General features: G+C 39.2%; 1 protein-coding gene and 1 long non-coding RNA gene across 3 annotated transcripts in view; both read left to right on the top strand.

Moving 5' to 3' along the window:
- The window catches only part of FAM76B (family with sequence similarity 76 member B), a 35,362-nt gene extending 18,468 nt beyond the window's left edge, over positions 1-16,894 (top strand). The window contains exons 10-11 of one of the 2 annotated variants that reach the window (XM_040976833.1): positions 13,915-13,969; positions 16,467-16,894. In XM_040976833.1, coding sequence (XP_040832767.1) covers positions 13,915-13,969; positions 16,467-16,585 — 174 coding nt within the window. In that variant the 3' untranslated portion in view covers positions 16,586-16,894. Of the gene's footprint in view, positions 1-13,914; positions 14,161-16,466 lie in introns of those variants that run through there. The other variant, XM_040976832.1, reaches the window with a different exon arrangement.
- LOC121154058 lies at positions 444-8,145 on the top strand. Its single transcript, XR_005883456.1, has 2 exons — positions 444-1,545; positions 4,815-8,145. It is a non-coding gene; the product is annotated as an uncharacterized LOC121154058 (long non-coding RNA).
- Positions 16,895-27,874: the final 10,980 nt, after the last annotated feature.

Raw genomic sequence — 27,874 nt, 5'->3', positions numbered from 1 at the left:
TCTTGAGCTATTCAGAATGAAAGTGGGGCGAATCAAGCAGTTTGGGAAACTTGGCTAGTGTCATGCTATATTACTGAATGGGATAAAAGTTGAAGTCATGATTCCTTAAGTAACTTACAGACTAATTGGAAAAGAGTGTATATGAAGGTAATAGAGTCCAGTGTGGTACCCTAGCAGATGAAGTCCTCACCTTGCATGCACTGGGATCACACATGGGCGCCGGTTCTAATCCCGGAAGCCCTGCTTCCCATCCAGCTCCTTGGTTGTGGCCTGAGAAAGCAGTTGAGGACAGCCCAAAATCTTGGGACCCTATACCCGTGTGGGAGATCTGGAGGAGGTTCCAGGATCCTGGCTTCAGATTGGCACAGCTCCAGCTGTTGTGGCCACTTGAGTGAATCATCAGACTGAAGATCTTCCTCTCTGTCTCTCCTCTTTGTGTATCTCACTTTCCAATGAAAATAAATCTTACAGAAAAAGTAATAGAAAGCTAACTGCCTTAAGCAATGCCAGTCTGAGAATTATGGGAGCTGTTGGAAGCCATTGGTTTCTCAAATTTTATCATGCATCAGAGCTATCAGGCTTGTTTTTGCTGTTCTTCCCCACAGTTTCTGATTCAATTGTCTGCAAAAGTCCAGAAATTAGTTTCCGAGTTAAGCAGTACTCGTGTTTCTAGTCCAAAGGGCCTAACTTGAACTAGTGTTCTAAAGCAAAAAGATGAGGGGAAAAGAACAGCTTAAGGAATACAATGAGTAGCTGACATTTTGGAAAACAAAATAGGAGTGTGAAAAGATTATTTGGAATTTTATATTAAAGGGATTTGAGCAGACATCAGATATTTGAAAAGTAAGTGATATAAATTGATGTCTACACTTAGATACAGTAGGAAGCATTTTCTCCAGCTTTATAGCCAAGGGAACAGTAGAAAGGCAGAATGGTTTTGATTAAGTGTCACATGCAGCCAGTTTGCTTCACAAATGATTCGTTTTGAGAAAATATGCTTGACGTCACAATGGGTATAGTTCTTAATTAGGGATAATCAGAAGTGTTATTTGGAAATGACACATTTGAAGTTTGAGGAAAACCTAAATTCTCAAACGTTACTTAACAAAATGCAGGATTTATTTTTCTTTGACAGGGAGCTACTCAATATTTTCCTCAGGCAAAATGCTAGTCTGAATGCAATGGAATGTTCAGGATCGGTCACCACTTCTCAAGAAAAGTATCGAACAAGTTATGTGATTAGAGAAGGCTAGAGACTGAACTTGACTAATAATGTTCAGACTGGTTTCCGAGATAAAAAAAGGAACGGGGAGGCAGCAACCCTAAAGAAAACTGGGCTCTTTAGGGAAGTGAAGAAACTTCATAGTATAAGTGCATGTAATTCTTAACTGTAAGAAGTGACAACTTCAGAATGAGAAAAATGTTTCAAGTTAATGTTTCTCACCTCTGGAGCAGCAAAATCCCAAGTCACATTTTATTGACAAGATATTGGTGAAATATCTACTCAGACATTGCTTTGGTCATTACAGCATTGTCTCTCTGAAGGTAAGATTTGTTAATAGCTTCCAGAATTTCTTATGAATTTATACTTTGACTCTAGCAATCCTATTTGTAAGAATCTGCTGTCAACATAATACTTGTAAAAAAATTTTTTTCTAAAGAGTTTGCACATTAAGCTATTGCATAACTATTCCTAATAGCAAAAATAAACACTAAGAAATGGGTATGTTAATAATGATAGTCATACAGTGGCTGCCATAGGGTGTTAAAGATAGGTACTACTGTAAGTATAGTGTATGATAGACAGGAGCAAATCAGGGCAATGTTATAGGATTACTATTTAAGAGGAGTAGGACTACAGATGCATATTAGAAACTAGATTTTAAAGCATGCTTGTTGATTTGAGTTTGAAGTTACTTTAACTATACTTACAAAATTATAGAACCATCACTTAATGTATGCAAATATGTAGCCGCTTAAGTGAAATGATTAGGTGGTGTCCTAATTCCATTAAGTTAAACTCATTGCTACTGAGTTTATTGAGGTGAAACATCAACTTATCAACATAAACTCAGGGCAATTTGTCTATTAAGAAATAATATATTCAGGAAATCTGTAAGGTATACCTATAACATCTATAAATACTAAAAAGCAACAAAATTGCCAAAGATTATTGTGCTCTCATAACTGGTGAGCCAGTTTGAGAATCAACATAAAAATAACTGCAGAGGATTGAGACATGAATTCAAAATGATACTATCCAAAGAGAACAGATCAAAAATCAAAGCATTGATTGGTCACTACTGGAGGATGCTATGAACTACCTCATGTTTAGACGACGGCTAAGCGAAGTCTTCTGTGAAAATTCCCCAGTGTAATTGGGTAGTTAAATAGTAAATGAGGAGTGTTTTTCTCCACTTTGAAGTAAATGACCTGATTGCAGTATTATTTTGCAATATCTAATGGAGATAAAGTATTGGTTAACCATAACTAAAAATGTGTAAAGAGACAGCCTTTTTCTTTTTGAAAAGGTATGTTTATCTGAAAGAGTTACATAGAGGATAACACTGGGAGAGATCTCCCACCCACTGGTTCACTGCCCAGATAGTTCCAGATGCTGGGGCTGGACTGGGTCAGAAGCCAGGAGATGCTTGGTGTTTTCTACATATGTGCACGGCCCAAGCGCTTGTGTTAACTTCTGCGTTTCCAGGAAGATTAGCAGAGAGTTGGTTTGGAAGTGGAGCAGCAAAGGACTAAAAACAATGCTCACGTGGAAGGCAGCATCTCACATGTGCTTTCTGATGGAGTAACATACTGCTGCCGATAAAGTGTTCTTATGAAAACAAAGCAAATTGATTGGTTGTCCACTCATTAACAGAAAGAGCATTGTATAGCATTGACCAACAGCAAAGGGAAACAACTTTCATTTAATGAAGAATCAGACTAAGAAATCTTTTAAATGACCCAACTGTTTAAGTTGCAAGGAGGAAAGAAATGGGACGGAGCATCCAAGAGAGATTGAAGAGACATTAACCAATCACACCGTGAACTTGATTTAGAACTTAATGAAAATTTACATGAAAAAAAATTGAACACTAGTCATGTAGTGATATTAAGGAGCTTGTGAGTTGTGTTAATGGTGTTGCAAGTATTTTTAATATCTTAAAGCTCCTCCTACAGACACCTGCCAGAATATTTAATGAAATTGTAATGGTGCAGTATTGACTTCAAAGTACTACACAGAAAGAAATGTATGTAAATGAAACGGGATTGTGAGTTCTTAATTGAAAGTGGGTGATAAAGTACTGTATATACCTTGCTCTGCAGTTTCATTTTCTGTAAGTTTTACAATTTTTGATGTGGAAAATAACCCCTTCGCCACCATCACCATTGCGAAACTACACTCACGTTAGTACATGCTCACACAAATGGACATTATGGTAGGGGGGAGAAGAGAAAAGACTTTTTTTTCCCATCGTTATCTGTGACTTGGCTATAGTCTTGCCACATTGAGATTTTGGTTCTTGTCAACATCCTTTTTTCCCTTCTGCTCTATTCTCCAACAAAAGCCATCACTACATTAAAAAAAAGCCAGTTTTTCTTTAAAAAATGTATCGAAGCCATATTTATATAGAGAAAGAAAGACATGGAGAGAAGATCGTCCATCTGCTAGCTCACACCCCAAAAGGCCCACTATGGCCAGAGCTGGGCTGATGGGAAACTGGGAGCTGTGGCCTCTTCTGGGTCTCCCATATGGGTGCAAGGTCGTGAGGATTTGGGCTATGCTCTGCTGTTTTCTCAGGATGCAGAGCTGGTAAAGTAATGCAGCAGGAACGCTCATGTGATGCTGGTGTCGAGGGTGGAGGATTAGCCTGTTGAGCCCCCGCCCCTAAAAATAAATCTTTTTGTAATCTTTCCTTAGTCCTACATGTGAGACAGTGGCATGATACTTAAAACCGTAATGTTTGGAGTCTCATCAGGTTTCAAATCCAGTTTGGCTATTTGCTCTCAAAGTCTTTGGTGGAAATTTTTTCATATTTCTGGTTTTAGTTTCTTCATTGTTGATTTATAGCATTGCTACAGAGCAATAAACACTATTAAAATTCAAAGCAGGGCCTGGCAGGGAAGCCTAGTGGCTAAAGTGCTTGCCTTGCACATGTTGAGGTTAGTTCCAGCAGCCCAGCTTCCCATCTAGCTTCCTGCTGTGGCCTGGGAAAGAGTCCAGGACAGCTCATAGCCTTGGGACCCTGCACCCGCATGGGAGACCTGGAAGAGGCTCCAAGCTCCTGGCTTCAAGTTGGCTCAGCTCTGGCCATTGTGACCACTGGGAGAGTGAATCAGTGGACGGAAGATCTTCCTCTCTGTATGTCTGACTTTCTAATAGAGGTAAATAAGTTAAAAAAATGATAAATTGAAAACATTTTATATAATCTAATACAAAGATTTATAACAATTAGATAATGTTTTGTTTAATAAAAAATGTGACAGTAACATGCAGGCTATGCCTCTCTGCCTTGCAAGTGTGACTTTTGATGTCAATAGGATATTAGAATTGGTTAATTCTTTTGTGGTTTCAGCCATGGGACCAGTTTTCTTTTTCAAGTACAGTCTTATTTGGAATCCCAGTATTTGAAACAGATCAAATCAGTTATTTTGGTTGAAGGCAAGGCAAGTATGAGTACTTCCAGTGGAAACAAATAGAATCTGGCTAGAATTGGCATTTTTTCAAGAAGATGAAGTGAGAGGCTTTAAACCCAGACACATTCAGAACTGTTTTTGCAAGCTTTTGTTTATAGGTTTTATGCTTCTTACAGGGTGAATGAGCAGATTCAATCAGATTTAAACAAGATTTATGTGGTTGTCAAGTATATGAAAAACCAAGAGGTAATAATAGTTACAGACTTGATTATTTAAGGGAATACTCCAAATCTCCACACACTGTTACAGGTACGTAGTGAGAGCCAAATCAGTTTTTCTGTAGCAGCCCTCAGATGTAAAACTTAGTTGCTCTTGAGGTACAGAAAATAATCCCTGTGTCCCAGTGTTTGTTGAAAAGTAAGGCAGAATCTGGAACTGACTGCAGTGTGCATCTTCACAGACCAGGTAGGAGCCCTGGTCCCGGGACTTAGGCCTCTGTAGTTACCATGCCAAGCTTAAAGCCAGACTTGCTGATTTGATCTGAAAGAGTTGGAAAAGAAGAAATTGCCTTTCATCTAATTTCTCCTAAAATGTTGGCAATAGCTTATCAAGCTGAATCCAGTAGCCTGGGATTTGCTTTGTGTCTCCAGGTGGTTGACAGGTACTCATGTAACTGAGTCACCATTCCCTATTGATGCCAGGGTGCACATTCACAGGAAGCTGGATTGACACATTGCAGGGACTCGACAATGGGGAATGAGCATCCTCATTGCATGTTATAGCTGCTGTGTCAACATACCTCGCTCATCCCAAATCCACTCTCAGTGGGCCCCAGCATGGTGGGTGCTGGTGGCTGAGACTTTGGTAATGACCAGTAAGTTATACATCAGTTAATTGGATTATATCTGAGTTGTTTTTTGAGTTAAAATTTTCAGTGAGTAGCATTTCATTGTAGAGGGATATTCATTGAGGGGGGTGAAATTGCTGTACTCCCAAGCCATTGCCTTCACCTGGGTAATTCTTCTGAGGGAGAAAGGGCCTCTTAGGCCTCTTGATAGGGCAGTAATCCTACTCAGGAGGCCAGATACCTCAAAGACATCCAATACCTTGATTTAACGTGGGAACTTTGGAGGAACACATCTATACCTTCAGTCCATATCACCTGTTCAGCTCAAAATACTAAAATAATTTTATATGTCAGCTCTAATAGAGACATAAGACACCTTACATTTTAACCAAATCTTTACACTGCTTTGTAGGTTGCATAGAGTGTGAAGCAGCTTATCTTATTTAATTCTGTAAATCTAATGAAAATGATTTCACCCTTTTTGTTAAAATTCCTACTTAGTTCCACTAGGGGGAGAGCTTCACTACTAAATAATCTCAAGAAGCAGTTTGATTTTCTGCACAGCAGCCCAGTAGTAATATTTGTGACATAAGGTTTTGTCCATATGGTAACTCCTTTTCAGAAGCAATTGATTTTCTGCTGTGCAATTCCAGTATATGCTTTTTTTTTTCATAATTCAAACCATTTAGTTCAAAAAAGTGAATTTTAAAATTCAGTGTTGACTTTGGATGGGTTCTTTATTTGTAAGTGCTGTTTTACAAAGAATTGTCTTAACAATTCTATTGGATTTTTTCTTTTTTGCACACTTGTTGTCCTGTGTAGGTAGTCCCTCTGCTATACTAGGCCCAGCATTTATTTGCCTCTCCTTCATTTGCCTGGAATGGAGACCCTGTACCCTGTCGCAGTCCTAAGTCAGAAGTCCACCATCTCCAACTGAGTCAGAGTCTCCTAGAGAGACTTGACATGGACATGGACAGTGCATCGTTGACCTTTCTTTCACCCATGCACCTGGGAGTCGAGTTGTGCAGAACGGCTGTGTGCTGGCATGCATGATGAGCTGCGATTCAGGTGACCCATGGGTCTAGAAACTATGCTTGGAATCAAGTTACCACACGTACTGGGTGCCTCCTAAATAGTTATCTCCCTCTGTATTTTCCCTTTACACATTTCTTATGACAAGTATTTTTCTTTGAGAGGATTATTAGACCTTCCCTATTTGGTATTCATGGGGTAGTATGTTTTGCAACACCAGGAACTCATATACGTTGGGCCACTCAGCTTATTGTGAGCCTCCCTTTTTACATTTTCAGTATAGCTAGAAAAGTGATTTTTCCCTTGCCCATGTGATAGGCCAAAAAGCTACTTCTAGTCCAGAAGGAGTTTGTGAAATTTTAGTGTTGGCTAGATAACAAAACTTTTTTTTTTTCTCTCGAGAGGATGGTCAACATCATTGAGGCACTAAGCCAAATATTTTACATGCATTAACATTCTTAGTAATAAACCCAGAATGTCTAAGCCTGTTTAATATATGTCAGAAGTTTCCCGAACAGTAATGAAGGAAACTGAGGACATTGATGGGGGAGGTAGGAAGCATTGTGATACCGAGGAACCTAGGAAATAGCTGACAGGAAGATGGGGCATTGGAGAAGTAGGAATCAAGTAGAAATAAAAACCCAGCATAATTAATATATCCAACTCTTGTCTGTATTAAAATGACTTTCTGAAAGTCTGAGTCAATCTGGAATAGTGACATAAGCATCCTTTTAAAGTCAAAAACTGGTAGTACATATATAGTGTGCAGTAGTAGTAGATACATGTAATGAGATGTGCTTTAGTTTAAATGTTCAAATGTTTTAATTCTATAATATACAGTTTATCAACATAAATAGGATTTTTAAATGCCCTCAGTTGTTCAGATACTTCTTTTAGATGTCCTTTCAAAGTATCTCTTAAGGGAAACGCAAGTGACCCTGTAAGTTTCTGCAACACAGCATTGCTGAGCAAACGGAAGCCACAAGGCAGATTTCTAACGTCATCGGCTGTGCGCTCCTGTGGTTACCAGCATGGCCCACAGTGATCATCTGCTGTCAGTGAGGTGGGCTGCTTCTATAAATATCTGTGTAGTTGCTTAGAGTGGAGGGAGTAGAGATATTTATCTATTTAGTCTTTTGTTTGAGTAAAGAAGTAGGAAAATTTTGTGATAAAATTTTTTTTTAAACCAAAATACTACATTTTCCCCATGTTCTCAATGTATGTGTATTCATTCTATCTGCCCAAGTTGAAGTATTAGAGTCAAAAAACCTTTGGAAATATTTGAAAAGATATACAAAACAAACATTTGGATTAGGAATAGGACTATGAACTCAGCTGGCACATTGAATTGCTCATAATAGATTATGAGATTAAAAGTCGCAGTTGCAGAGCAATATTGGTGCAGTAGTGAAGATACCGCTTGTGATGCCTGTGTCTCATATGGGAATCCCTTGGTCTGAATCCATGCTCCAGTTCTGGCTTCCTGTTATTGAGCACTTTGCGGGGCAGCACATGATGCTTCAAGTATTGAGTCTCTACCATCCATTTGAGAGGTGTCTGTGGAACCTCAAGCCCCTGACGCTGATCTGGCTTACCCTTGGCTCTTTGTGAACCATTCAGAGATTAAGCCAACAGATGGGAAATCCCCTCCCCCAACACCCTTCAAGTAAGTAAGTTTTAACAAGTTGTTTTAAAGTCACATTAAAATAGGATAAGCATTAGCTACCAGTGAAGGACCACTCTTGCAGACTTGCAAAAAGGATGTAGCTGGAAACCTAGAATGCAGTTCTTTTCTAATATTTATTTATTTGGAAGAGTTAGAAGCAGAGAGAGGGAGGGAGAGCTCTATGTGTTGGTTGATTCACTCCCAAATTGATTGTACTGGCTAGGGCTTCGCAAGGCCAAAGCCAACTGCAGGAATTTCATCCAGGTCTCCCGTGAAGGTGACAGGGGTTAAAGCACTTGGGCCATCTGCTGCTGCTTTCGCAAACACACTAGAATGGAGTATCACTGGAAACAGAGCAGCCAGGACTCCAGCCAGCACCCATTCGGGGTGCCTCTATTGCATGTGATAGCTTTATAGGCTATCCCCAAATACTGGCCCTAGGTCATAGTTTAGAATTGTTCACCAATGGCTAGGATTAAAATGTTTGGGAATGGTAGGAAAAGATTTGTTTGTAGAAATGAGACTTATTTGTTTGTAGAGATAAGATTTATTTATTGTAGAGAGCTCTACTATAATCCCTTACACTCCTACCCCAAGAAAAAGATTTCTGTATTAGAAGAACAGCATGAACTGATATCCAACTGGACACTGGGAAAATCTCAACCCTGATGGAGAGGAATGACCAGCTTCTCCAATGGCACTAACAAAGGAAATGCTGTTGCATCAAGATCAACTTCTATCCTCAAAGATGAATGGGTACAGGGTTGGTGAGTGCTGTTTCCACTGGTGGGAAATTTGCTAAAGTCAGCTTTGAGTCACTGGAATTTTTCCCAAAAAGATTGCTTTTTGTGGGTGAGAGATGGGCAGAGTGGATTCCAGAAGAAAATCATCAAAAACAAAGGAACAAAAAACCTCTCCGCTTTTAAGAGATCAGTTGGGCTCAATAAAATGCCTTGCCCTTGTGGAAAGTACAATTCCCGATGTCTTGGTGATGTAAAAAAAAAAAAAAACAAACAAAACTTGTAAGAGCGTCACAGCCAGCCCCCTTCACAACAGAAGAATTGGCTTCAACGTTTGATACATCCAGAGAGGGAAGACATCTTGTAGTAATACTACCTCATAGTTGTATCTTCTGCATACTTTTGGAGTATACTTGTTTAAAAAAAGCACAAAGGCTTTGAGTGTACTGAAATGAGAAGAAAACATTAAAGGCAGAGCCTCTGGAGTATAAGAAATCAACGATATCATTTCTTTCAACACATTAGGGAAATATGTGTGTTCTGTGAGCAGTGGAAAAAGGGCAGGTAGCCCTTAATGAAATGAAAAGGGATAGAACTTTGAAAATATAAGGGGAAAAATGGGGCTAGAAATAGTTTACTGATTGATTATACCATTAAAAACAGAAGGGAAAATAATATTTAAAAAATAACTGCAGGAAGAAAAGTGTCACTAATTGTAATAGGAGTAGCTGAAATAAAAGGGAAGACAAAAATGATTATGCTAGAAGAGTGTAGCATGAATATTGTTGCAATTAGACATTTACACAAAAGTAGGTCTGTATTTTTTTAAATGAGCTGTTCAAACAAACCTCTCTGCCTTATTAAGGTAATTGTGCAGTTAAAATACCAATAGTAATAATGATAAATTTTAGCAGGGATATACAAAGTAAAAGAATAAAAGCTCATGCATCCTGAATGGCCAGGATAAAGAATAATTTAGGAGAGTAATTTCTCCAGATCATTGAAGTTTAAAAATGAAAAAGTTCAAATGACTTTTTTTAATGAAAAAAACAACATTTCCACTGATTCTTATCTGGTGATTACTGGAAATATTTTGTCTTTGCTTTAACTCAAGATAAAATATATGACGTCAAGCTTTAGAGATCGTTGTGCACATAAGTCACGAATTCTGACTGGTAAGACTGGAAGCTTCAAGTTGGATCCCAAGTTTAAACTAACAGTGTCACTGCGCTGGGCCTTGGGTTGCTCATTGCTGATACAGATATGAATTACATGGTTGTTGAGTTTAAATAAGGCATGTAGGGGGTTAGAATTGCAGCATAGTGCAAAGCTGGCATCCTATTTGAGTGCCAGTTTGAGTCTTGGCCACTCCACTTCTCATTTAGCTACCTACTAATGGCCTAGGAAAAGCAGTGTTTGGGCCCCTGCGATTTATGTCGGAAACCCAGATGAAGTGCCTGGCTTCTGCCTTCAGCCTAGCCAGATGCTGGCCTTTAAATCCATCTGTGCAGTGAACCAGAAGATGAATGTGCTCTCTCTCTCTGTGTAACTCTCATTACCCAAATCTATGAAAATAAATAAGACATGTAAAATGATAGTTTGATTGTTTACACATGGTAAGTACTCAATAAACTGGCTACCATTACTTCCTATAAAGACAAATTTAGAGCTGAATAGGAAAGGAGACTGAAACCTGCTCTAGTTATCAGAAATTCATTGATGTCCACTTGCATGAGAGTGGCTTACATGGCATCCCAAGCTGAGCTTTTGGTAAGTTTTAGTGGAAGTCTGTTGTGTTGAAGAGAAATAAATGGGAGACATGGAGTCAAAGAATTTTTTTTTCATTTTAGTTTCCTCATTTTAATGTGTCGTCATAAAACTGTCAGTCCTCAGGGGTGTGAGGATCAGATAAGATCATGATTATAAAAAGATGCTTTTTTACATTTATGTTTTAAAAATTTTCTTATGTTAACAAGCAGCTTGACTTCTGGATATTAGTTAAGATGTTTTGCTGCTTTCGTTTTTAATATGACGAACAACTGTCTAATTGGTGGATGACAGTAAACAAGGCAAAATTATTAAGGATATGACACAAACATCCAGTCTGGGAAAAACCTATCATAGACTAAATTACTCTGTCTAATCGGTGGATGACACTAAATAAGGCAAAATTATCAAGGATATGACACAAGCATCCAGTCTGGGAAAAATCTATCATAGACAAAATTGTTCTGTGATTATTTTGTTGAGGCCATAGGACCTTGTATCACCATGCAGAGAGGAAAGGGTTTATCCTGCAGGAAATGGAAATTTTCACTACCCATCACCTGGGGATAAGTGTTGAACCATGTTCTTGGACAGGAAAAGGCTTGGTGTCTTCTCCAGGACCTTGGGTAAGTTGGGCCTGGTCTCTGGAGCCAGAGGAGGCCTGGAGCAGCCCTACCATGTGCAGCAGCAGCACAGACAGCAGGGAATGACAAAGTACTGAAAACAAATCCTTGCTTCCTAGTGGTGAGTAGAAGGCCAAAGGCTTTGTTCTTCAGCAGCTAGGCGAATTGTGGAGTCCCATGGGCTCCTGTTTGAGTTCCACTCTATCCAAAGGAATAAGACACAAGCCACCAAATACATGAAGATGTCTCCAGAAGAACAAGATTTCTTGTTAATCTGATCTGACAGGACCCAGTGGGGAGATGGTTGCCTGTCACACTGCAGAGCCACCTCATTCCTCCTGATGGTGCCTCAGAAATTCTCAGAGGTTTTCATGCTGAGCTCCATGTGATAAAAATGCATTTACATTTTTTTAAAAAAGATTTATTTGAAAAAGTTATAAGGATGCTGAGAGAAGAATTTTCCATCTATTGGTTCAATCCCCAGATAGCTACAACAGCCAGGACTGAGGCAGGCCAAAGTCAGGAGCCAGAGCTTCATTCCTGTCAGAGGGTGCCTGAAACTGATGATAGTACTAAAAGCAAGATAGCTTTCCTTTTTCTATATATTAGTAAATTGTCTGTGCTGAAGTTTATAAATAAGGGATAGAAATACACAACAGTCATCAGATCTTTACAATGGGTGGGTGTGTGTGTATTGTTCCCAAATGAAGAGCTTTCACCCTTTCATTTTAATAAAATACCTTGCAGATTATCTTGGGTATATCCAAGACATTAGCGTCCCTGTGCTTGTACACTGGACAATTATGTAATTATTTAAACGCAAGCACTGAGATATCATGGCAATCAACCCAATAACTGAGATGGCCACTGAGTGACTAGCAAGCAAGTAGTGCACATGTGGATACACTGAATAAAGGAATAATTTGACTAAAGTCCAAGGTGGAACTAATTGGGGAGATGCAATATCATTGCTGTGATACATAGCATAAAGCTTATTTATTTTTGGAATTTCTGAATTCATTATTTTTAATATCAGATTTTCCATTTAATGCTTGTGAACACTGGTTGACTGTTATTGAGTGTATGGAAAATCAATTTTAGGAATAAGGAGGAAGGACTGCATCTGCAGAAACCAATTCAACTTTCAGTCCCAATGTCAATTGCTTGAGAGGGAAACCACTTCCATAACTTGAGCCATGTGGACTGTAGCTAATACATGGTGTTCAGAGAAACAAAATCATATGCAATAGATGTGATTAACAGGGGTCACAGATCCAGTATCTGTGTGAATGGCTCTTGCATAACACAGAAATATCTGTGATGGGGACCACAAGTGATGTGTTGACACATGATACCTAGTTTAGCTTGTTTTTGAACAAACTTTGGAATAACATTTTGGTATTGGTGCTTTGTAAGATGTGTCCTTACAAGGTCTGTAACTTTACTCACAGTCGTTTACATTTGGATCAATACATGTGTCCTCTCATAGAATTGGATTAGCAAAAACAAGTAATAGAAGCCAACAGTGGCTCCACTGGCTATCTGTCCCTTCCACGTACCAGCAATCCATGTGAGCACTGGTTTGTGTCAAGGTTGCTCCGCTTCCCATCCAGCTCCCTGCTTGTTGCCTGGGAAAGCATCAAGGGATTGTCCAAAGCCTTGGGACCATGCACCTGTGTGTGTGTGACCCAGAGAAGGCTCCTCGCTTCAGATTGGCTCAGCTCTGGCTTTTGCAGCTTTTTGTGGACTGAACCAGTGGCTGGAAGACCTTTCAGTCTTTGTTAATATGCCTTTCCAATGAAAATGAGTAATTTTCTTTTAAAATATAGCAACCTATAGATACTGTGCTAAGTTAACTATTAGGCAACATTCAGACGCTTCTTTTGGGTACATGACATTTTCATGGAGAAATGAAATTTGAGATTTATGGCAGATTTGAGAAATATGGCAAGATGTTATGGTTAGATTATAAGTAGTTACAGCATTTTTAAGTTTGTGGCACTGTCTGTTTATAGTTAGCTGAACACGCTCAGTTGTATAATATAGTTTCCAGCTTACAAATGTAGATAAGCTGTCAAAAATAAAAGTTTGAAATATGCATGTAAAACAAGATAGATAGCAACGATTTGAAAACTGCCTCAGCATAGCAAAGCCGTGAGGAAACTATTTGCATTCCTTTGCTTTCCACCTCAGCTTCACCCTCACTAGTTAGTTGTACATCCTTGGACATGTTACCCAAATCTGTGACTGTTTCTAAAACTAAGAATTAGAGATAGTGCCAATTTTATAAGGTTGTGAAGACTGAGTGGTAAGGTGCTGACAACATTGCTTGGTGTAATAAGTGATAAAACTTGTTTATGACTCTTATCAATGCTGACTGTAGTATATATCACTATTAAAGTTAACCACCCCTCAGTGTCAGCCAATCAGGGACATGCAGAGAGCTAGAACTCCCCCTGCATTTCACTTAATCACTAGAATTACATCATCTGCCTCTATCTTAGGGAAATTCATCAATGACTTCTGTACATTGATGTCTGATTTCTGTTCTTAGCTGTCACAGGAATTGCTTCTCATTTCTGATTATTGTGATTCTACTAGGTAACCAGGAAGAGAGGAGGAAAGGGCCTGACACAGAGATCTGAGATTTTAAAAGGTATTGTTGATTGTATCATAATAATCTTCATTATATACTGCTTAAGTAATTGTGGAATCAGCTCCAAATTTGAAAACTTTTCAATAAACAAATGTGACTACTGTTGGATATTGTTACAAAACTATGAATAATAAGCTTCCTCTTTCAAACTTTTGAATCAGCTATGTGAATTGAAGAGTTTTTTACAAGTACTAGGCAATCTGTTAAATTCCATTTTCGGGCCCAGCGCGGTGGCGCAAGTGGTTAAGGTCCTCGCCTTGCACGCCCGGGATCCCATATGGGCGTCGGTTCTAATCCCTGCAGCCCCGCTTCCCTTCCAGCTCCCTGCTTGTGGCCCAGGAAGGCAGTGGAGGATGGCCCAAAGCTTTGGGACCCTGCACCCGCATATGGGAGACCTGGAATAGGCTCCTGGCTTTGGATCGGCATAGCATTGGCCATTGCGGCCACCTGAGGAGTGAATCATCAGACGGAGGATCTTCCTCTCTGTCTCTCCTCCCTGTATATCTGCCTTTCCAATAAAAAAAATTAATAAAAATAAATCTTTTTTTTAAAAAAAATTCCATTTTCCAGGGAGAGAGTGGTGCACTAGATAAGATGGCATTTGTGGTGCCCGCATCTCAGCTCCACCTTGGCTTTTATTTTCATGCTAATGTGCAATCTGGAACATAGTATGTGAGCTCTCAAGTACATGGTTCTCTGTCATCCATGTGAAAGTTATGGATTGAATTCTGGGTTCCTGACTTTGACCTGGCCCAGCCCAGGCTATTGTAGACATTTAGGGAGTGAGCCAGTGAATGAAACTGCTTTATCTCTCTGGCAGTCTGTCTTTGTCTCTCTGCTTTTCAAATTAGATGAAAATAAATAAAAATAAAACAGTGGGCCCGGTGTGATAGCATAGTGGTTAAGGTCTTCACCTTGAATGTGCCGGGATCCCATGTGACCACCGGTTCTAATTCTGGCAGTTCCACTTCCCATCCAATCCCCTGCTTGTGGCCTGGGAGAGAAGTCGAGCACGGCCTAGAGCATTGGGACCCTGCACCTGCGTGGGAGACCTGGAAAGAAGTTCCTGGCTCCTGGCTTCGGATCGGCCAGTTGGGGAGTGAATCATCGGACAGAAGATCTTCCTCTCTGTCCCTCCTCCTCTGAACATCTGCCTTTCCAATAAAAATAAATAAATCTTAAAAAGAAATAACCCAATAGAATTATATAAATAAATTAGAAAGTGAGATGTGTATAATATAGCAATTGCTATCCATGATTTCTATCATGCTTGATTTTTTAAAAAAGATTTGTTTATTTTTATTGGAAAGTCCAATTTACACAGAGACAGAGAGACAGAGAGGAAGATCTTATGTCTGGTGATTGATATCCCCAGATGGCTGCAATGGCTGGACCTGCGCCGATTGGAAGCCAGGAGCCTGGAACTTCTTCTGGATTTTCCACGTGGCTGCAGAATACCAAGGCTCTGGGCCGTCCTCTACTGCTTTTTCAGGCCACAGGCAGGGAGCTGGAAGGGAAGCAAGTCTGCTGGGATTAGAACTGGCACCCGAATGGGATCCTGGTGCATGTAAGGTGAGGACTTTAGCTGCTAGGCTACTGTGCTGAGCCCCAAGCTTGATTGTTAAATTTTTTATCTAAGTAAAACTTTCATTGCTCTTTATTGATTTTTAATGGCAGTTTTTATGGGATGAATTGTATTTATTACAGCAGTGTATAACCTCTTCCTTTGAAGTGTCCTTATTTCTAAAGAAAATAGGAATATAAATGAGTGAGAGAATTTAACATTTTTTGAAGACAAAAGCTGGTTAACGAAGTGACAAATAATTTAGCTGAGTAGAGATGCGCTTTTGATTTCCTTTATTTCAAATGCTGAAGTGTAATTGTCGAAAGAGAAAGAAAACCTACTGTAGAGCAACCTGTTTCCTCTCCAGGGCCCACTGTGAAGGAAAGCACTGGAGGCAGGGTACAGAGAGGATGAATGCAGACTGGAACTTAGTCTGTTGGAACCTTTCTGGTCATTGCCGAAAAATAAGGCCTGTAGAGATTTGTTTTCCAGGAAAATTAAATGGAGACACTCTGGACTTAGTGATGACAAACATAACCTAGTGCCAGAATGAGTTTGTTTCCTAGAAGTTCCTCATGTAAATAGTAAAAACACTTTGTGTTAATGTGGATTCCTATGTTATGAGGAGGGTGCTTCTCTGAGGCAGGAGCATGGGATGGGGGGATCCAGCTATTCAAGGGAATAGCCATGGTAAGAGCCAGGGTGGTTCCTAATGTTATATAACACACTGTCTCAAAGTATAGCGACATAAACCATAAGATATTTTTATTGAAATAGATTCATTGGGCTGGCAGGTTACAAATTGCTCTGTCTAAAAGAAAACCCAAGTGGAGATGGCTTGGTTTCACTTTATAGTAAGTAGGAGGACCCAGACATTTAGAGAAATCAAATAGCTTGGCAATTGGAATCATCTGAAAACTTCTTTAACCACAGGTTTGATAGGGTATCATGAAGACTGGGTGCAGTTGAGACTGTCAGCTGGAATGCCTCTGTCTTTTTTGGGTTTCCTCACAGTATGGTGGAAACAATCGATGCTCCTTCACCACCCATGAGCAAGCCCGGTAAGTCACATTGTGTCATCATGTTGTACCCATTCAGGTCCAAGTGAGGCATAGACACCACTTCTCAGTGGGAAAGATGTCAACCAGATAGAAATGAGAGCAACTGGCAGGAGCTCATCAGGGAAATCAAGGCAAAAGCCAATAGGAAAATCAGATAGCTCTAGTTGATGAGGACAATGGTGACAAAAATCAATTCACCTACTGGTGGCTTCAGTTGCTGTTATCATTCCTGATCTGGTATGTGTTACTGTAGGGCTGTCAGTGGGAAGATTTAACAAGATGTGATCAAGTGGACCTAACCACCAAAGGCGCACTGTGGACCTTGTTTGGACCATATCTCAAACAAGCAAAACCTGATCTGGAAATTTGGATAGTGAGGATGTTAAGGATTTACCCTAATATTTGAGTGTGTTGATGATACTGTTATGTTTAAAATAATCATTTAACTTTGGTTAAACTCTGTGCAAATAAAATAATGAGATTGCTTGGATTTGCTTGAAAATAATTCAGAGAAATAGGAAGAAGTGATGTAGTATCTTTGAAACAGCATTAGCTGTATGTTAATAATTATAGGAAGTAGTGTTGGGAAATGGGAGTTCTTTATACTATTTTTTCTTATGTATGTTTGAAAACTTTCAAGTAAAAATTTTTAAAATATTGCACATATGTTCATGTGTATACATGTGTAATACAGATAGATTTAACACTGGAGTTAATATGCCATATTGAAAATTGCAGTGGGTGATTTCTAATGAATATTTGAATTTGTTAATTATTATTTTTATAGATAATAATAATGTAACATTTTATATTTTATGAAATACCTTTAAGAAAGGTTTATTTATTTTACTTGAAAATCAGAGTTACAGAGAGAGAGAACGCAAAATCTTCCATATACTCGTTACTTTACAAATGGTTGCAATGGCCAGAGCTGTGCTGATCTGAAGCTCGGAGCCAGGAGCCTTCCTCCTGGTCTCCCACCTGGATTTGGGGCCCAAAGGCTTGGGCCATTCTCTTCTGCTTTTCCAGGATATATGCAGGGAGCTGGATCAGAAGTGGAGAAGCTGGGACTTAATCCAGTGCCCATTTGGGATGCTGGCACTAGAGTAGAAGCCTGTTGAGCCACCATTCTGGCCCCATATGAAACACCTAATTTCACAATGCCACAGGCAGGCAGATGAAGAATTTAGGCAGAGAAGGAAAGGAACACGTTGAAGGTCACGTAGTACTTGGAATCCAAACCTGAATTTTCAGCCTATTGACTATGACTTGTTTCTGTTATATAAGGTGTTACTGTGAAGCAATAGCTGTTAATATAGGGATTATATGATATTATGATGACTTGATCAAAGCTTTGAAAACTTATCTCAAAAATCAGCAAGGGTAAGTGTGCACATTCAATGATAAGAAGACAGTGTTAGGGTTCATGAGGCTCATTTTCCTCCAAACAGGCGTAGCCTCTTCCAAGTTAGGTAGTTTTGGTCAAGCAAGAATGAATTTATCTGTCAGTTATCTTTCTCCATTAATTTTTGTCATTTCTCAGTCTTCTCAAAAAGAATCTTGGGTTTCTCCTTCATCCAACTGGTCACATTAAATCTGCTGTCTAGTTTTCTCTCCCTCTGACAGTGATCTCAAAACATGGCCTAAGGGTATACTGAATTAGCCTTCACAAGGGTATACATCAGAAGCTCTTCACAAGCCCCAAAGATAGTACTTTTATTTTATATGAGTTAGTTTGTGCATCCATGGGAAACACATTGTGGTATAGTGGGTTATGCTGCCTCTGCAACATTGGCATCCCACATGGATGCTGGTCAGATCTTGATCATCCGTTCTACTTCTAATCCAGCTCCCTGCTAATGCATGTGGGAAAGTAGTACGAGCTGTGACAAGCGCTTGTGCCCTCGCCACCCTTATAGGAGATATGAAGCTCCTAGGTCCTGGCTTTGGTCTGACTCACTCCTAGCCATTATAGGACATTTAGGCATTGAATCTGCAGTTGGGTGATCTCTGTCACATGCACATGCATGTACTCACCATCTCTATCTCTTCCCGTCTCTATAACTTTGCTTTTCAAATAAAATAAATTTTTCAAAAAAAATTTTGTTGATCCCTGTACTTTTGACATTGTCTCCAGTTTAAAAACATTTGCTTCTGAGGATTCAATGTATATTGTCCAAAATCTACTACTACTGCAAAGGAAATTTTTTCCTGTGACATGAATACTTAAAAAAAAAGATTTTATTTTTTTATTGGAAAGGCAGATTTAAATAGAGAAGGAGAGAGAGAAGCATCTTCCATCTACTGGTTCACTCCTGAAATGGCTGCAACTGCTGGAGCTGATCCTATCTGAAGCCAGGAAGTAGGAGCCTTTTCCAGGTCTTCCGGATGGGTGCAGGGTCCCAAGGCTTTGGGTCATACTCTGCTGCTTTCCCAGGCCAGAAGCAAGTAGCTGGATGGGAAGTAAAGCAGCCAGGACATAAACTGGTGTTCATTTAGGATCCCAGTGCATGGAAGGTGAGGATTTAGCCTCTGGGCTACTGTACTGGGCTGTGTGACATGAATAATTAACATTTCTTCTGTACTTCTGAAGATCAGTGAGTATGCTCTATCAAAAGACTCACATACATGTAATTCTTTGTATAATCTTAACATTGTTTTATGGTCTAGTTAGCTACCCTGCTCCTTTAGGAAATTCTGTGCTCATGGAAATAGGAACCCTGTCAAGTGATTAGGGAATGGCTGGCACAAGGTATGGCACCTAGCGAGAACATAATACACACTTCATGAATTAGTAGACAACTTCAAACATATTATTGAATTAATTAAAACAGCAAATAATATAAAACAAAGCCACCTGCAAATAGTTGCCAAGTCTAATTCTGTCATCCTTTGGAGGTCACTTAAGGAGGATTTCTTTTTAATGGTTCCTTCTGTTTTGCTCCTGGACTTGAAGGAGACATATATTTGGGTTAAATGTTATTAAAAGTTCTCAAGTTTAGTTAACTACCTTAGTGGAGACTAAGATTTGATCTAATTAAAATGTTCACTCCCAGGGAATGGCCAAGAGACCTTTGCTTCTCTCTGGATCAATCAGATATTCTTTTCTGGGTTCAAGAACAAAGGCAGGACTGTTGTCTGCAGATGGAATTTGCTGAGGACAGGTGTTCCTTTGATGGAAAACAGTAAACCCTGACCAATCTCCTCCCCCTGCTGGAGGTTGGCCCTTTTAAGGACTCTGAGTAGAAGGATAATTAGGCAGAAAATTCTGCTGAGAGACATTTGCGGGGTATTGGGAGAAGAGGACGTGTTGTGCTCTATGGGGAATTCAGGAACAGGCAGCAGGTGAGGAGGGGTGAGAAAGAAGGGTAATGTTACAAAATACAAGAGTATAAAATCATTTTAAATGGAAATCCTGCCAATATAAACATCAAATCCTTTGACAGCTTTATTTTTCTTTTAGCACAGTTCACTGCTTAAAAAAGATTACTAAGGACTTTTAAGGAGAAAGGGTTAGTCCTCTGTAGCTTGTGGATTTTACTTAAATCAGAGAATCAGTTTGCCTTAGTATAGTGGTAGTCAAAATATAGTGTTTGAGTTCTTTCCAGAAGTGATGAAATAGCTAGGATTGACTTGCCCTTTTATTGAAAGCACTAGAAAACTGGAAAAATGGTATGTGTTAAATGACTCTCTTTAAACTTTGAATAATAGGCAGAGCAGGCCTGTGATGCATGTGAAAAGGTAAACCAGCAGTGTGGGCTGTACGCATCCCAGCTTCTTGTACTTCATGGATGGCCCCCTCACAGAAGTAGAACCCAAGCAGAACTTAGTGGTTTTATGAGGAAGATGCAGAAATCAGAGTTTAATGAATTTAAGGAGCTGAGCTAGGAGGGCTGATAACTGGAGAGTAGAGAACCAAGCAGAGGAAGGGTACCAGGTACACTTGTGCGTGTTGCTAAATACTAGACACACATACAGAGGCTAGAAATTCCTCAAGGTCAAACACATAAATAGTAGGAAGCAGTAAAATAAGCAATTTCCAGAGGTCATACTTGTCTTAGTCTGTTTCTATGGCTGTAACAAATGTCTATGACTGTAGTGTAAGTAATGGAAATTTACTTGTCACAGTCCTCAAAAGTCCAACATATATGTGGCAGAAGTTTCATTTCCCAGAGAGGACTTAGTCTGTACTTCCCAGTTGATAACCAGTAACTACACCTTCTAGAGGAGACAAATGCTATATCCTTACGTGGTGAGAACAAGAGGAGTTGCAGGGCCTAATTGGTTCCTTCCAGCTCTTTGGTGAGTTCACCAATCCCATCCTGGAGGACAGAGTCCTAATGGCCTAATAACCTCCAAAAGGTTAGGCTTCTTTAAAAGTGTTCCAATGGGGGTTGTTTCTATGTGAATTTTAGAGAAACCAGAACATTGAAACTATAACATTATGTCCCTAGCTCCCAGAATGTTACCTCTTTCTAACATCCAAAAAACAGTTATTCCATTTCAGTAATGTCAGAAGTTTTAACTCGTTTCAACATCAACTTTTAAGTCTAGAATCTTAACTAAACATTATGTATGGGTAAGATTCAAGATATAATTTATTCTGAAATAAATTTCTCTCCTGCTGTGAATTTATAAGGTCAGACAAATTATGTATGTTAGAAATACAGTTGTGGGACAGGCACAAGATAGAAAATTTTATTTGAAAAGGGAAAAGAGAAAAGAGCTAACAGGTTCTTAGCACAAAAACTAACTGGGAAAACATACATCTGAAGGCTTAAGGATAATTGTCTTTAACTGCCTGTGCTGCCTTTTAGACAACTGGGGTGAGAGTTGGGCATCTTAGGTTCTGAGTGGCCCTGCTCCCATGATTTTGTCTGGATGCAGTCCAAATAGTGGCCCTCATGATATTGGAGTTGGCTGCCTGAAGTTTTGGAGGCTGGTACTGCCTGCTTTAACTCCAAGTGAGGAGGCCTTGTCCTAGTGAGGATTGTCTGCGGTGGCTTTGCCATTGTGGGTATTTTGCCTGATCCCTGGAAACCATATTTGCCACTTTTTGATACCTAAATTGAGGAGGTTATGCTTTTATAGCTCTTGTTCCTTGGGCAGCTGTGGGATTAGTCCCACTTGGACAATACCAAAAGTACCACTGGGTATTCTGGGATGATGTCTGCATCACATCTCTGTGAATTTGAATCATAGCTGGGGTAGTAGAATGCAAGAGACAAAAACGTGAATCTGTCCTGGGCAGTGAGCCTTGGCATTCCACAGGTGCTCTTCGGCCTTTGAGACCGCATCATTCTGGGCTGCTGATGGGCCATAGTCATTAAGATCACAGAAATACCTTTATGGCATTCCATCGCCCTGATGAGTAGTACCTGGCTTTGTTCAATTTAAACTAACCTTCTTAGCAAACATTTAGTAGGCCACAATTTTGGTATTCTCTCCCAGACTACTCAGAGAATTTTCTGAATTTTAAGTTCTGTTTCCTTTTTGACTTTAACTCATTTCTCTCTCTTCTGTGTCTTACCATCAGAGAAGCCAGACAACATACTGAGCACTTTGTTTAGAAATAGCCTAGTTGTTAAAGTCCTCAGATCCAGTTTGTATTCTGGCTGTTCCATTTTGCTTACAGCTCCCTGCGTGTGGCCTGGGAAAGCAGTTGTAGGATGGCCCAACGCCTTGGACCCTACACCCGCATGTGGGACCCAAAAGAAGCTTTTGACTCCTGGCTTCAGACCAGCTTAGCTCTGGCTGTTTGAGCTACTCAGCTGTTGTGACCACTCAGGGAGTCAGCCAGTTAATGAAAGATCTTCCTCTCTGTAAATCTGTCTTTCCAGTAAAAATAAATAGATATTTTAAAAAAAGAGAGATTGCTTCGACTAAATATCCTAGTTCATGTTTCATTCTATTTTTCATAAAGCAACTGAACATTTACATACTTCAGTTCTTTGTGAATTAACAAGGAGTGCCATTTCTATAGTTTACAAGACCTTGTTCCTCATTTTCATCTGAGGTCATATGAATGGGCTTTGTCATTCATATTTCTACAACATTCTGAGCTCAATTACTTAAGTAATTCCTAAGATTTAGACTCTATGATTCTCTTCACTAGAATTCCCTTAGCAGTACATTAGTCAAATTGATACCCACCAATTTTTACAATTCTGCATGCTGAGAAGTACAAAATCAAAACATCAGAAGATTTGGTGTCTCCTAAGGATTGCTCTCTGCTGCTAAGATGGTGCCATATTGCTTTGGACTTACATGCCAGATAGAACAACAAAAAAAGTAGTTCACTCCAGTTTTTGTAAGGTTGCTAATCTTGTTTATGAAGGTTGAGTTCTCATGAGCTGATTGCCCTCTAAAATCCCATCTCTTTTTTATCATTACTTAGGCTGAGTGCATTTCAGCATATGACATAGAGTAGTAATAATACTTGACTGAAAGTTATTTGGGTTTCAACTAGCAAAAATTATGAGACCTCACTGGATACTAAATAAAACCCCCCAAAGATGCACATCTTAGTACCGGGATTAAATGAACACTAGAATAAAATAGAAATTCCTACAAACTTAAAAACAGACACTCAAAAAGCCTCACATGTATTTTAAAGCCTGGCAAAAGAAACTTAAGCATACTTAATGGGAGACAATGAAATATTGATCTTCAACAGTACAAAAATCCTGACTCCCTATGTTTGACAGAAATTTCTAGACAATTGGAGAAGCAGGATAACGTAACCTCTATGCAGGGGAAAAGCAGGTTAGTTGTAAAAAAAATAGAATTAACAAAGATGGAATTACCATATAATGACTTTAACCTTGCTCTAAAAATGTGTTAATAGGTTAAGAAAAACTAATTAGGAGATAGAAAATATTTTGTTTACTTACTTTTTAATTTATGTAAAGTAGATATTATATATTTCATGATATGGATTTAGAAGCTTAAGGAATCTTCCTTCAACCATCCCCTCTTTTCCTATCTCCCACCTCCCATATTTTTTTCTCAGATTATTTCAATGTCATATTTTCCTTTAAATTCACAATCACAAACTTAACACTTCAATAGGTAAAGATATCATGACAAAGCAAATAGAGGAAAAAGAAAAAAACTGGAAATCCTATTGTTGCTCAGGAATATAAACACAGCCTATAAGTATTAGTTAAATCCCAGGATTTTAATCTTACTTGAAATAGGGATTATGCTTTTTTTTCTTTGTGTCACAGATCAAAGAAAATATATGATATTTGCCTTTTGGGGACTGGATTTTTTTAGCAGATACATTACTTCTCAACTCAGTCTATTTAGTTGCAAAAGACAAAATTGTTTTTTATGGCTTAGTAGTATTGCAGGGTGTATATGTAGCACATTATCTTTATTGAGTCATTAGTTGATAGGTGTTTGGATTGCTTCCAGATGTTAGCTATTGTGAATTGTGATGCTGTAAACATGGAAATACAGATATTACTCCCATATGCTGATTTTGTCGGGATAAATTCCCAAGTATGAGATGGCTAGATCATATGGCAGATATATTTTCAGATATCTGAGACATCTTTGTACTATCTTCCATAATGGTTGCACTAATTGCATTCTCACCATCAAAGGATTAGGATACCGTTTTCTTCACATCCTTGCGAGCATTTGTTGTTTCTGATTTCTGTAGGATAGCTGTTTTTGCTAGGGTGAGGTGAAACCTCATTATGGTTTTTATTTGCATTTCCCTGTAAGCTAGAGAACCTGAGCAAAGATATATACTTTTATAATATCTCATTGAAGTATACACATAAAATGGGTGCATTTTGTTGTATATAATTTATTTCTCAAGTTCATTTTTGAAAAGGTTATTTTCATTGACAAAAAGAAAGATCTCTATGAAATGACTCCTTGAGATGATGACCGGTTAGCCATTAGTAGTCATCATACTAACTACATGGGTAGATGTTATGTTGAGTGAATATGTAAGCTAACCTATGAATATAATTCCTTTGTTACAGAAATGGGGGAATTTGCCTGGCTGGAAGTTATCATGGGTTTGGTTGTTGAGGCTGGGTAAAGGTGTAAAAGAACCCCAGAACAGAGAAAAGAGTATTTTTCTTAGCATTTGGTTGCTTGGGAGAAATCAGTCTTTGAAAATGTAGACAGAGAACAAAGTGGTAAGGGTGAGAAAGCCACATGGAGGTACGCGCTTACCAACTCACTACTGCCCTACTTCTAGTTCTTTGATGCTAATAGCCCAGCTGTATAATTTTTTTTCTGTGTAAGCACATACTTTTAAGGCATATCTGCATCTATATATTTGTATCTATACCTGCATAGATAGATACTGAAAAATTTGTACTGATATGCTTGTGTACATACATATATATATGATTTATTATATATGATTTATTTACTCTTTGTGACAATTTTAATTATCATCTGTATCTGATTGTTTAGTAACAAACTTACTTGCCCCAGAGGCACACAGGTACTAAAAGACAGATGTAAGATTTAAATACTTACAGTGTGGTATAGATTCTGCGATTTTCCATTATTATATTATTCTGCCAACTGTATGCTCATAGCATTAGCACTTTCAGGACTACTATTTTTTTTTAAGGGCAGATTCAGCTATATAGAGAGAGGAGGAGAGACAGAGAGGAAGATCTTCCCTCTGATGATTCACTCCCCAAGTGCTGCAGTGGCTGGTGCTGTGCTGATCCAAAGCCAGGAGCCTGGAGCCTTTTCCGGGTCTCCCACATGGGTGCAGGGTCCCAAGGCATTGGGCCGCCGTCCTCCACTGCTTTCCCAGACCACAAGCAGGGAGCTGGATAGGAAGTGGGGCTGCCGGAATTAGAGCTGGCATCCATATGGGATCCCAAAATGTTCAAGGCAAGAACTTTAATCACTAGGCCCACATTTTGGGCCCCCAGGACTGCTTCTAAAGGTAGAATTAAAGAACGCTTTCACTGTTTATAAGATTCAGACATGTGAGGGAAAAAAAAATGAAACTATTGCATGTATGTTTGAGATGGCTGAGTGTAACCACTCACTATCATTTGTTTTCTTTTTTTAAAGATTTTCTATATTCTTGCTTGCTTTTATTGGACAGTCAAATTTACACAGAGAAGAAGAGACAGAGAGTAAGATCTTCCATCTACTCACTGGTGGTCACTCTCCAAGTGACTGCAACGGCCAGAATTGAGCAGATCTGCAGCCAGGAGGCTGGGAGCCTCTTCCAGGTCTCCCATGCAGGTGCAGGGTCCCCAGGCTTTGGAGCATCCTTGACTGCTTTCCCAGGTCACAAGCAGAGAGCTGGATGGGAGGTGGAACTGCCAGGACATTAACTGGCACCCTTATGGGATGCTGGTGTGTGCTGGATGAGGACTTTTAGCCACTAGACTATCGTACGGGCTCTGTTTATTTCTTTTAACAAATATCTATTGAGTTATTTCTATATAATATTATACCAATGGCTGAGGATTCAAAAATAAATAAATTATAATTTTCCAATTCAAAGACCTGAAAGTTCGTGCAAGCTGACTTGGGTCAAGGTCCTATAGTTCAGATGGGAGTGTGGAGCACTGGCCACAGTGGTATAGCCTAGGGCAGGGCAATTCTATCCATGCTGTCAGGAGAGTGTCTGCACTTGAGTCGTTGAAGGGGACACCTGGACATCCCTGGGGTTCTCTTATTTTTACCATTAAGCAATGGGAAGTAATAAAATGATTAGGATAGATATGCTTTTAGAGAATTAATGTTCTGACAAATTGAATGATTTTGCTCAGCTTGGCTATTGAGGATAACATAGTGTGAGTTTAGTGAGCTCATCTGTGACCAGATTCCTCTGCAGGGTAATTGGAAGTGAAGGAAATAGCTATTTATGTATTCACAGACATTAGGTTTTGCTTTCATCTCTAGTTTCTTTGGATGATGAGTCAAAATTTATACTGAAATCATTGCCTGCAGGTGCCACTTCAACTAATAGCGGCCTGTGCTTGATGCTGGTGGTGGAAAGGCAGATGGTAGGGGTAGTTGTATTGTAAAACTCCGGAGTGATCCACAAGCCAGATAGAGCTGTGTTTCTGAATTCCTGCCTTCAAGGTTTGCTGGCCATTGGGAATGTATATGGTGGGCCCAGTGCAGTAGCCTAATGGCTGGAGTCCTCACCTTGCATGCCTGGGATCCCATTTTAATTCATGTCCCAGCTGCTCCACTTCCCATCCAGCTCCCTGCTTGTCTCCTGGGAAAGCAGTTGAGGTCCCAAAACTTTGGGGACCCTGCTCTTTTGTGGGAGACCCAGAAGAGACTCCTGGCTTCAGATCAGCTCAGCTCCAGCCGTTGCAGCCACTTGGTGGGTGAATCACTGGACAGATCTTCCTCTCTGTCTCTCCTTCTCTCTGTATATCTGACTTTGCAATAAAAACAAAAATAAAATTTTTAAGGAAATGTATATGACCCTCAGTTCACAATCTTCTGGCAATGTTGCCCTGTGGTTTTGCATGAATGTTAAAATAATTTTAAAACCTAAAAAGAGTCTTTGATGAAATATATTTAAGAAGGATTTGTGGAATAAAGTTAAATGTTTCTTAGTGTAGGGTTTTTTGATCCAAAGTACACTTATATGAATGTCTATGAAAGGGAGGTAATAAATTCATCAAAATCCTCAAACTTATTAAGGAAGCCATACTTACTGAATACCTTTACTATTTATTGGCTAAATACTTTTCCTAGATTACACAATCCATGTAATTATTTTATGACATATTTTTTCTTTCATTCTTAGGCCTCTTTTTCTTTTTTTAATAGTGATAGTCCTGAGGTCTAGATTGCTTGACAAGATTGCCAAAGTCATAATAGAAAGTGTCTTACCTGGGATTTCTAAAAAGCAGTTCAGCCAGTGAACTTATACTCTTCATGAAATACCCTATTTCTTGTTTAATTTTGTTTTTCATAAAGACTCTTGTTAAAGGAAAAATCCACGGATCACATTGAGAAGGGGATTATTTGGATAAAAGTAATAGATGTCCTGGGATATCTCCCAGAATAGGAGGCTACATTAATGACACAGTGGCAATAAGGAAAGAGAGTCAATGTTAATCGTTAACATTTGCCAACTTATCCTTGCAGATACAGAAACTTTTCCTCCAAATTTTATTCACTAATTTTATAGCTCTGAAAATACACACAAAAAATCAAGATTAGCAAAGTAGCATATATATTACTGTCAGTCTCCCCCCCCCCTTGGCTAGACCTAGAGTATCCAAAAATATCATGGAAACTTATAACCTTCCT

The sequence above is a fragment of the Ochotona curzoniae genome, unplaced genomic scaffold, assembly GCF_017591425.1.
Source record: "Ochotona curzoniae isolate NIBS_2020 unplaced genomic scaffold, NIBS_Ocur_1.0 contig_2723, whole genome shotgun sequence".
Taxonomy (NCBI): Eukaryota; Metazoa; Chordata; class Mammalia; order Lagomorpha; family Ochotonidae; genus Ochotona; species Ochotona curzoniae.
Note: the sequence above shows the minus strand (reverse complement) of the source record. Positions and strands in the feature narration are given on the sequence as shown.